Source organism: Papilio polytes, unplaced genomic scaffold (genome assembly GCF_000836215.1).
Source record: "Papilio polytes unplaced genomic scaffold, Ppol_1.0 DF824169.1, whole genome shotgun sequence".
Lineage (NCBI taxonomy): Eukaryota > Metazoa > Arthropoda > Insecta > Lepidoptera > Papilionidae > Papilio > Papilio polytes.
In genome coordinates, this window is record NW_013525035.1 from 1,866,405 (window position 1) to 1,878,910 (window position 12,506).

The following is a 12,506-nucleotide window of genomic DNA, read 5'->3' on the forward strand; positions in this document are numbered from 1 at the left end:
TTTTCAAGGAATTATTTCGTTACTTTTTAGTGTACTGTTTTTTTGAGAATATTTTGTTTTTGGTGTATTTTGTTTTGTTTTTAGTGCATTCTGTTTTGTTTTTCGTGTATTTTGTTTTTCTTATAAGAAGAGGATGGAAAGGGGAAGAGGATTTGACGGTGGAGGAGATGCATAGGAAGGGGAAATGTCCTCTTTATGTGCGTCTCCTCCTCCGTCGTATACGGGTGGGCAACGCATCTGCAGTTGCGGATGTCTATGGGCAGCGGTAGCTTCGCCATTTTGGCGGATTCGGGTAGCCGCTTGCTCGTTTGCCACCTTATGTTATAAAAAAAAATGATGATGATGATGATGATGATGATTGAAATTACTCAAAAAGTACTGTGCCGGTTTCAAAAATTCTTTCACCATTAGAAAGATAATTTATCTGCGAGTGTAGCCTATGTTACTGATAACGTATATTTTTAATGGTGCAAGATTTATATTAATCGGCCCAGTAGTTTTTGAGTTATTTTAAATCATACAAAAATACAAATCTTTCCCCTCTGTAACATTAGGAAAAGATATAGACCAAGTAAATAAATTTCGTATCCTTCATAATATAAAAATAATTAGTTGGTTAATGTTATTGACAGAGATACAGGTAGTTAATATTTACTATAAATTCTTAAATTTAAATTAATATAATATGGTTAATACAATCAAGTTGCATTTTACATACAAGTCTACAAGGCGACTGACGCAGCCCGCAAAGCTCCCTCTATACAGTCGAGTTTGAAAGTCGAGGCAGGGGTTACAAACTTTAGGTACATTTTTACATTAACAAAATATGAATTGTACCCATGAATTGAATTAATTTGTATTTATGATCTAAAAAAGTGTTAAAAAATACCTGTAATTATGTCAAGAGTTAATTTTTTTTTCGCAAACCAAGGTTCGTTTGGGACCAAAGTTTCAATTACAGTATTAATTATTTCCTTTTAATTGCTAATTTTTAAACATTTGTCAAATAGTCTTTTTGAGAATAAACTTTTTAAACCTAATTAGTTGGTTAGAGTAGCTTTCATACAGTATACAGTAGCTTTCACCTACTTTGTTGATAACATTGATTCGATTTATTCTTAGAAACATAGTTGATTTATGAGTGTAATAAAAATGTTTCGTACCCCTGTTTCCAACAAGGAGGTGAGAGATAGAAGTGGTTGTCTGGCCTCAGTCGACTGTCAGCCGCGCGAACCTCCGAACGACTTTCACTACGTAAAGGAACCTTCACAACGATATGCTGCGATAAAAAACCTCAAGTGTTAGTGTTGTGAAAAATAATTAAAAAAAAAACTTTTTTCCTGAACACAATTATGATAGTGTCCTATTATGCTGCAGCCTAGATTATTTGTTAACGGAAGTGTTAGTGTCAAAATGGGATTCAAGAACTTTTTCATGAAGACAAGCTTTTGGACAATTTTGTGCGCGATCTTTCTAAGCACCACTCTAGTGACATGTCAAGGTAAGGCTTTGTTAAGTTCTGATCACGATTTAAAAAGGTTATATTGAGTCATTGCTAAAAGAACAAATCGTGAATTCATTGCATACATATCTGATTTTTTTTATGATAAAAAATATTCATTGTGTTCTTTATTTTAAAAATCAAATACAATTAATATTTAGCTACATTATTGGATAAGGGCGCTGTCTTGTGCCCTTATAAGTTAAGCTTAAAAGCTTTTTTAATAAACGTTGTAAAAGACATCAACGCGCTTCTACGGCAACATAAATACAAGTTTTTCTTATATTAATTCTAGATGTTTTTATGTATTTTTTTAACATGATACATTAAGAAATAAAATGAATATCTTAGTTCATTTATCAGTAAATTTGGAAAAAATATACAATAGCGTTAAATTGAATTACTGGTAAGGTAATTTTATTATTGAAATGTAACATTTTGCGTAGCTTTAGTGACGAAAGTTTTACTCGTGTTCATAAAATGCTATAGTCTGAAGTGTTTTGAGAATACTTAATAATGTCAAGATGTTAAAAGATGAGTGTTACTGAAAATGAAAGGAAAAGTTTCGTTACAAAATTGCTTTTAGAGGTGCGTGATTATAGTTAAGGAAGTTATCGTTTCTGTTTCCACTGCAGAATACATGTATAGAAACAAGTTGATGTCTCAATTTTATTAGAGAAGGAAAAGATTTAATTAGCTACATTTATTTTTAAAACAATATATCGGATAAAAACAATATTAATAAACAATTTATATGCTAGGTGTGATATATTTTTCGTCAATATAAAAATAGAAAAACAACTATTTGACCTCTGGACATAATACGCAGTATTTTCCGCTAAACGAGTTTTGAATTCGAATACAAAATAATATGAAAATTGTGTTACATCGAATACAATCTACTAATATTATAAAGAGGAAAGATTTGTATTTTTGTATATATTAAAATAACTCAAAAACTACTGAGCCGATTTTAATAATTCTTTCACCGTTAGAAAGGTAATTTATCAATGTGTAACATAGACATTTTTTAAATATATATTTACTAGTTGTAGCTCGTGACTTCGCCCGCGTAAGTCACGAGCTACAACTAGTAAATATATATATTGAATTTAGTTTAAATACGATGAAAATGTCGAGCACATGTAGATATTTTAAAGCCTTATTATACAAAAGGCAACTAGGCCCTGACCATATGTGTTGATCATTAAGTCACTTAGGTATTTAACATAGCATTATGTACATATACAAGGCTTCGTTTGACCCCTATATCGTAAGCGTTTGCGCAAGCGGTGAGCGGTCAACACGGCAAATGTCACTTGCGGTTTCATATCCACTTTTGTGTACTGAGAATGAAGCTATTAGACGAATATAATGAAATATTTATCTTGTAATAATCCCTTTATATTGTTAAGTGTAAGATACATTGACATTTTAATTGTTACAATTTTTATCGTTGTCTTTAGTTCTCAATATGTTACTCGTCATTCTCCTTATCGTACTCCCGTAGTAGCGTAACATATTTTTGTCCTCCACATAACTCTATCATACGTCATCTCAGTCATCACTCCCTTTTTGATCATGTCACCTTTCACGGAATCCATCCATCTCTTTCTAGGTCTACCACAATCGTAATTAACTTTCTCCGTAATATGTTACTAATATCTTACAGTGAAGGAATACATCGTGATGCAACCTGCACATATCGACGAAGAAATTCAAAGTTATTGAAGTCAACCAACCCGCGCTTGGCCAGCGTGGTTGACTATGGCCTAGACATCCTTTATTAGGGTAGGCTTCGAGCCCCTCGGTGGGGACGTATAGCTGGTGATGATGTGATGATGATAAATAGGAAATTTTAGATTAATGGAATTTAGATAAAATTTGGTATAGATGTAGAATACATAGGCTACTTATTAAATATGTTTAATTCCGTACAGACGTAGTCGCTAAGTTACACTTAAATAAATTACAAATTTCTATCTTTAAGTTTTTTGTATCAACTTTCATCATCATCTCTTTATCCTACTCCCGTAGGGTCGGCGCAGCAGGTTTTTGTCCTCCACATAACTCTATCATACGTCATATCACTCCCTTTTTGATCATGTCACCTTTTACACAATCCATCCATCTCTTTCTAGGTCTACCTCTACCGATGTCCCCTTCCACACTCATAACTAACGTTCTCCTTGTAACATGCGATTTATCCCTCCTCATAACATGCCCATACCATGCTAAACTTTTACTCCTTACCTTCTCTACTACTGGGGCTACTCTCAAACTTCCTCTAATATACTCATTTCGTATCTTATCCATTCGTATCTTACCCCACACATCCATCTTAACATTCGCATTTCTGTCACATGCAGTCTCCTTAATGTATCAATTTTCTTTTTGTTTTAAAGCCATGAGGGCTTCAAATCCTTACAGATTTCATCATTGTAAATAGAATAATCTGATCGCATATACTCCTGTAGTCACGACGTATAAAAAGTGAAACGAGCCATTGCATCAACAAATACAATTTTGTTCATTTATTGCATACAGACGTTCACGTAACTGTTTTATTTTAAAAGGTGGCAAACGTGCAAGCGTCCAATTGAGTCAAAAGTGAAGTGATTGTTGATTGAATATCATTTGTGGATGATGTGATTGATGTGGATGTGGATGTTGCCTTCTGTCTATTTATACGTATTTTCTTCTCCTAAATCTTCCTCTCCATCCTTATAAGGAAGAAATCGAGAAGAGGAATAAAAATCGTCCGGTGTAATACCACGACCAAACAGAAAACAGGCGTGAAGTGAAAGCAATTCCGTGATTCGTCTGATGAGTGTGGTGCGGAAGGCCTAATTTAAGTCCATTTTTCTTTACCACCCTTTCTTATAAGGAGAGGATGGGCAGAGGAAGTAGATTTGACGGAAATATCCTCTTTATATGAGTCTCCTCCTCCGTCGGATAAGGGTAGGCAACGCATTTGCAATTGCGGATATCTATGAGCAGCGGTTGCTTCGCCATTTCGGCGGATTTAGGTGGCCGTTTGCTCGTGCAACCTTATGTTATACAAAAAAAACAGGCTCTTATTAACATAGATTCCTAACGCCTAACGCCTACTCTATTGTAGTCCTTTATTAACTCTTTTATTTACTTCTGCAATAGTTTTATTTTTATATGACAAATATTTCAACTACAGGTTTATTCATTTAAAAGATTACTATAATTAAAAAAAGTGAGTTTGCTATGCCTTATGTAAGTTACATTGAAACAATTGTAATTCAAATGTTTTTAGAATTAATTATATTGCAAAAGTAACTTGTACTGTATTATTCATAAAAGTAGGCTTATTATTTAATTTGTATCTTGCAACTTATGTTAGGAATGTCATTAGCCTACTAAACAAGTTATCAACATTCCTTTAATATAGAAATCTGTATAGTTGGAACGCCTAGATATAATTGCAGTAGTTAGTGTTTATATAAACGCTAGGAAGAGGGCCACTATAAGCGTAGCCAATCTAGGCGATGTTTAGTGTAGCTTTTATTCGTAGGATTTTTTTAAAATTTCGCACTAGTTTTTGCCCGCGTGAAAATAAAAGTAATTTGCCTATTTGATCTTCCAGATAATCCTCTACATCTATTCCAAATTTCATCGATATCCGTTCAGCAAGTTAGGCTAGAAACTCTAACAAACATCCATACATTTAAACTTTCTCATTATATTTGTTAGATTGTTTTCAACGAAGTTAAAGTCGTAAAAACTAACATTAAACATATTTTCTCATAGATTTTCACAATAAAACCCGTTAATTGACTTGTACAGATATGCTAAGTAATAAAGAGTCAAGTTATCTCTGCGCACACTTTGTAAGTTGTACGTTGACTTAGATTCTACGTCGCAAAGGGTGGGGCCTAACTATGAAAGGATTAATTCTAAAAACAGTAATGTTATTTTATATTTTCAAACAATAAGTTGAACAAGGTAACATTGTACGTGTATTATTAAAGAGTACTTTATAGTAACAAATATTATTTTAAAAGTAGGTCGTATTCGTTGGTCGTTCCTATCCTGAAGTTTTGGTTACAAATATCAGGCGAGTCTTATTAATTTTGTACAATCACCTGAGAAAAAAATATTAAATTGGACAATTTTTGTAAGTCAATCTATAATGCCACTATTTTAAATAACTGACATACTAGACTGTATTTAAAACGTCTAACATAATGTAAAAAAGTGAATATATCGCTGTAAATGGGACCGCACCATTTCTCGCGGCATAAAAACCTGCGCTGAGTGGGTCAGGCGGGCAGGGCGTATATACGGATGTCGATACAGGTTGTCTATACAATAAATGTCAGTTTCCACTGCAGAAACACCTGTACTAAACTTCCTATCCCCTTCATTCTCTTTGAAGATAGATATATCAATATTTTCTTTATTACACATAATAGTCACAACTAGCTGTTGCTCTCGACTTCATCCACGTGGAATTATATAGCCTATGTTTCACAATGATGCCGTATCTTTTAATGGTGGAAGAATTTTTGAAATCGACCCATTAGTTTTTGAGATATTTCATTACATAAAAGGTACTAATTTTTCCTCTTTATAATATTAGTATAGATAGAAACCTGTTTTATAAAATGACTCTATCTGTAGCATAATTTGATCACTTTTAGCGAATTTACAAGGTAAAAAATAAAAATAAACTTTCTTTTTTATTCTCAATTACCTTGATTATAATTTAGAAAGCACAGCGATTAAAAATATTAGAATAAAATAGTAAAAAGACAATTTTAATGACAAAAAAAAACTTGTATTCAAATTTAGAATACGAGGTTAACGTCCATTTCACTTTGATTTAAATAAAAAAAATGCATTTAAATTACAAGACATCTGAATGTCATGCAAAACTTAACCATTAATTTTGCAACGAAGTGTATCAAGTTTCCAGGTTCCAAATTCAGTTAACATTGCACTAAAAGTAGCTATAGACAGGAAATATTGTATACTGTCTTTCAAAAAGTTGGGTCATTCGAAGGTTCGTTCACCTCTTGTCCACTAGTCACGCCTCGGAATTCTGTATTGATGTAATTACTAACCCTTACAAACATCTATTATTAGATGTTATATATTTATCTAATTATTTCGTCGAAATATTATAGAAAAATTCTTGTATGTTAAGTTGGAAAAAAACATCCGTTTTGGATAATAAAACAGCGTTTATATTATTAGCTATCATCCGTTACTACTAGTTAATTAAAAAAAACAAAAGTAAGTAGCCTATGTGTTCTTAAACACTATCCTCAACATCTATGTCAAATTTTATCGAGATCCTGTTGATAGTTTAGTCTGCAGACTCTAACAAACATCCATCTAAACTTGCGCATTTATAATATTGTTAAAATAACTGTATTTAAAAACACATCACAAGTACTAAACAAAAAATCTATATCTATAATAAAAAGGGAAGATTTGTATTATTTGTACGTATTGAAATAACTCAAAAACTACTGAGCCGATTTAAAAAAATCTTTAACTATTAAAAAGTTACATTATCAGTGAGTAACATAGTCTATATTTTTTAATTTCACGCGAGAGAATTCGCGAGCAACAGCTAGTTATTTATAAAGCAAATGTTAATAAAAATACAGACGAGTTAACTAACTTAACTTTTGGGAAGTTGGTCAAAAATTATCAATATTACGATGTTTTAATGCAATACGTAGCTATAAGATCAAGTCAATCTTGACTAAGGATAGTCTATCTTCAGTAGGGATGTGATGAAACGAGATCTCAGATAATCATCACTATCACAAGTTATATTGTAGTTTTAACTTTCACAATCGAAAGGTCAAGCCTGCGTATGTGTGCGTTCGATGGACGCTAGAGATCCAAACTTGACTTTCTAATTTTTTCGATTGGCTTCTTCGTTGTAGTTTTTTATTCGGTTACCAAAGATAATATGTTTATACATATTAACGACTAGCTTTTGCCCGCGACTCCGTCTGCTAGAAATTAAAAAATAACAATAAAGAAATAACAAAAATTAACCTATGTTACTCACACATAAATTACCTCTCTAACGGTAAAAGAATTTTTAAAATTGGCCCAGTAGTTTTTAAGCCTGTTCAATACAATCAAAGTTTTCCTCTTTGTAAAATTACTAGCTGTTCCCATGTGATTTCATCAGCATAAAATTATTTCATTGTTTACATGTGTCAAATTGTCAATTGAAAATGTCAAAATGACATGACATGACAAAACTTGGCAATTTTGCTTCCTTAATGTTGGCAGCAACTTATGGTCTCTTTCCCACTTTAGGTTTTTATCCAAAATATTTACCCCTAAGTTTAATGGCGTATAAATGTATAGTCTAAAGCATGACGTAAGTGAAGGGCTTTTTATTAAAAAAAAAATTCACAATCATGCTGTAATTGCTGACATCTTAGGCAACAAAGAAGTGTGTGTTTACGCTTTATTATAATAGTATAGATAGATTAGCTTTATTATTATAGTATGAACAGCTTTTAACATCGATATTGCAATTCAATATAACTTGTGTAAGGATAAACGTTGGCTAAATGATGACCCCACTTAACAGTATTAAGCAATATTTATCAAACACTTACATCTATACTAATATTATAAAGAGGCAAGATTTATATTTTTGTATACATTGAAATAACTCAAAAACTACTCGGACAATTTCAATAATTCTTTCACCATTAGAAAGGTAATTTATCTGTGAGTAACATAGGTTATAACTTTTATTATTTTTTAATTTCACGAGGACGAAGTCGCAAGCAACAGCTAGTCTATACTAATATCATGAAGAGGCAAGATTTGTATTTGTGTATGTATTGAAATAACTCAAAAACTACTCGGACAATTTCAATAATTCTTTCATCATTTGAAAGCTACGCTATCAGTAAGTAACATTTCAAAAACTAATGAAGCGATTTCATAAATTCTTTCGCAAAAAGCTAAGTTATCTTTTAGTAATATGGGCTTTATTTATTTTTACACGTATTTTCGCGGGCAATGACTAATTAGATTGTAATTTTGTTAGTTTAGTTGGTTAAGAAATCATAGGATCTCATTATAATCAATGTGGTTTGAAATTCATTGAAAAGAGTTCGTGTCGCGTCGGGGCATCATAATTTGGTCAAATGACAATTGTTGACTGTAAATGGTCACGTCACGTCATAAGCACGTAACGTGTCGGAAGTGTCATTGTGAGGTAACTTAAGTCTCACAAGTTATATCACTTGTATGTAAAGGTTATTACTATAATTTGACACACTTATTTCCTTTCTTTTGTTTGAATTTGTACTGAACAATTTATACGTAACAAACATAATTTTCGATTGACATATTTATGATTGTATTTTCTTGGAAAGGATCTTTATGTAAACTATTACATATCATATGCACCGTACTTTGTCTTAAATAATTAATTTGCGGGATTTAATGCGTAACATCAGGTAAAACTGAATAAAAACTGGTAGAAAGGGTATTCTAATGACAAAAAAAGTTTTTTCCTTAACAAATATAAAAAGATTGTAAAAACATAGTTTTTAATTAAACATTTTTCTTTCAATGTAAATGTTTATATGTTTGTTAAAGTTTAAACATGGTATACGATATAATTATACAAACATAATTTTACAATAACTATTATTACGTATAAAGAATGAAATATCTCCTTGGTAGATTTTTTCTAGAATATAATTTGATATGGGCAATGTCAAACTATAATTAAGGCTATCAGGAAATGCATGATTGGAGGCAATTTAACCGCGTTGTTAACCGAATAACCGATCAAGGTCATACAAAGGTCATTCCTTCACGTATCCGAACCGGTTCCCTGTTCAATGACTGTATGAAATTGTATGAAAATTAATGATTCGATTAATTCCTTAAGTCTACGAGTATAATTGGTCAATTTTCTTTAGTGTTTACGCTTCAGTAAGCAATTTTAATAAGTAGCATTATTAAATACTTAAGTAACGTGCTAAAACAAAATACTGATGAAACACACAAAAATCTATCATCTCATAATCTCTTTAAGAAGAAAAGAAAAATATATTTACATGTATTTCAATAAAGAAAATCCTAACATGAGAACGCGCGTTCGAGTTCCTATCTGTCAAAATATCTAGTCTATTTTAATACCTCGTTTACATTATGCCAGTAAAATAGACCTGGCCACTTACTGGCGCCATTGAACATATATAGACCAAACCAGGCCTTCGTTCAGATTCTTGTCTATGGTAGTCCCTTAGCGGATTGGGCCTGTGCCCATTGTTTATGGTCTTTTTCTTGTTCGGAACAGTTCGAAAAGACTGGCAAAAATACTTTGCTTATTATAAAGTTTCGTGAGTTTACAAGTGATCCACAGTTTTTATTTATTTTTTATCAACTGTACTCTACAAGAACAAGGCATATAACGCGTTCATACCTCACGATGTGCACGGTTACACATAACAGCGTGATGATTCGCAACACGGATGTTTCATTTCTAAACACGTTGCGAACACATTTGGAAATGTTAATGAAATTGACGTCAAAATACAATTAGCTTATTTCAACAAGACAATTAGTTGCATAACGACATTATTTAACTGTTACGGTTAATGACCTTGGTCTAGTAAACGGTAGAGTTAAGATTAACATAATTACGTACGTTACTTATGTTAGTACAGTGCTATTCAAAGTACTCTAGCTTGTAATTGTATAAATCGATTAGAATAACTGCAAATGCTCGTAGCTTACCACTTTCTATATTAACATTGAATCTAATAATACTATTATATGAATGGGTTAATTGTTTCATAATGCGTTTTAACAGTAAGCAGTTTGTTTTTAAATATTAGTAACTATTCCCTTTATTTCGATCATTATAACGCCGTTCTACGTTGTTATTTTATTTTTGTGTAGAATCTTTTAGTATTATATCGCAACGATATCATAAACATAATAATAAGTTCCAAACCAATACGACTTAGGGTCCTTCAAGAAGTGATCCTAATATTTCCTCTAAGGCCGGCAACGCATCTGTAATTCCTCTGATGTTGCGGATGTCCATGGGCGTCGCTGACCACGGTGTTCTCGCCGCTCGTTTGCCCCCTATATTTAAAAAAATATATTATTTTAGTATATATGAAGATTAATCGTTTATCTTGTGAAAATGGATGTTCAATATTAGTTATTTTAGAAATGATAATTAACCTCATACTCTAAATATTAATTAAGTTTCTATTTGGATCTGACTGACAAAATTGTCTTGTTTATTTTATATGCTTTCAGTTCTATAACCTCAAATGTATTTAAACATAAGTTAATTTAATTAACAACAAAGTTATAGCTAAGTTTCTTCGTTACTACTGTCTTATGAACATTAACCTACAAATGTCCAGTTCTAACTGAAGAGTCGAATAATTCGGTTAAAATGCGTCTATTGGATAAATTTAAACTATTAGCTGAACTAAAAGGTCAACGATTTGCCAACATGCGTACAGATTTGACATTCTTGTATTTCGACTTTACAAATGTATTTTTAAAACTTTAGTTTTAAATTCAGTCGTATGTATTACAAACAGCATCTCGTTCAGTGGTATTTGTCTCGGCTCTACTGTACTGTTCAGTTCAAACTGTCAGAACTAATCGTTTTGAATGGTCGGATTGTTCAGTTAAAACTGAGCGTATGTAGGTGACTTTATAGATATAGTTACAGCACTGGATATGCTGAATATTACGAAGAAGTTTACAGTAAAAGTAATAAATTATTTCTCCTTTTTTCACAATGTTACATGCATTTATGCAAATCATAATTAAAATGTTGTAAACATAGGAACATGACGTTATGACAGATGTGTGTAATTGTTGTGTACAGTAAAAAATTGCGCTAATCTGTAAGTTATTTAAGAGATTGTGAAGTGTAAGATGTAATTAAGAATGTTGCGGAACAGAATACCGACGTCGGGCGCAGCCGCGCGTGCGGACTATGCGTGGGAATGCAATCGTATGGCAACTTGTTCGATGAAAGAATTATTACATACTTATGTACAGGGTTTAATCCACTGTTAACATTCGTTCCTAAATCTAGCTTAAGTTAAGACTTTTATTTCTTAAAGCTATTCGCGACTTCGCCCGCATAAAAATAAAAAACTTGACTTATGTTACTCACAGATAAATTACCTTTCTAATGGTGGAAGATTTTTTAAAATCGACCCAGTAGTTTTTACGTGAATCGAATACATACAAAAATATACATTTTAGACCTTATCTAAATTACTTGACTGCATATTGAATCCAAACACAAACTTAAAAAGAGGATTACTCTCTTATTTCTCTTTCAGCGACATCCCCGATTTTTTTTTTACCGACTTCCCAAAAGAAGGAGGTACTCAATTCGTCTATATTTTTTACTGTTTTTCACGTTTTATCTATCATATTTTGGAGAAAAAGGCAAGCAAGTTAAGGTTAAAAAAAATTATTCGATAATTAAATGTCTGTACAATCATTTAATTAAATAAAGCACTATTAATATCTTTGTAATTTTTTTATGGTTTTTTATAAGATTTTTGATGCCTGTTAAATAAACAATTCGAGAAAATCTAAACTTTTACATGGTAGTCGATAATGACCATAACATATTCGTAGACTTAACGTAAGTTGATAAAAGTATCATTGAGTTGAATTCGCTAGGGCCTACTTACTACAACGCGTAGTCAAGTGGAATTCACTTTTGCCGCCGCTCCTAACAGCTTGTTTGTCGACAAATCTGTCTGCATCGTGCTTTCGAATCGAAGTCTGTGGATGGAATTTATAATGAATTTTTTGAGGTTTATTGGAATAAAATCACACTTTTATCAAAAGAAAACACTACTAAAAACAAAACGAATTTTAAATTTTTTTTAAGTTAGTTTAAAACAATGGATTACTTCATTTTAACTGCATTTACAAAAGTAAACTTTTCCAAAGTAGGTATGTAGGTTACTAAATC

At 31.8% G+C, this 12,506-nt stretch overlaps 1 protein-coding gene across 3 annotated transcripts in view; it reads left to right on the forward strand.

Annotated features, from left to right (window-relative positions):
* The first annotated feature begins 1,213 nt into the window (after nucleotides 1-1,213).
* LOC106111339 (mucin-5AC) overlaps nucleotides 1,214-12,506 on the forward strand; it is a 74,440-nt gene continuing 63,147 nt past the window's right edge. For all 3 annotated transcript variants that reach the window (XM_013293363.1, XM_013293364.1, XM_013293365.1), the window contains exon 1: nucleotides 1,214-1,501. In XM_013293363.1, coding sequence (XP_013148817.1) covers nucleotides 1,369-1,501 — 133 coding nt within the window. In that variant the 5' untranslated portion in view covers nucleotides 1,214-1,368. The remainder of the gene's footprint in view (nucleotides 1,502-12,506) is intronic.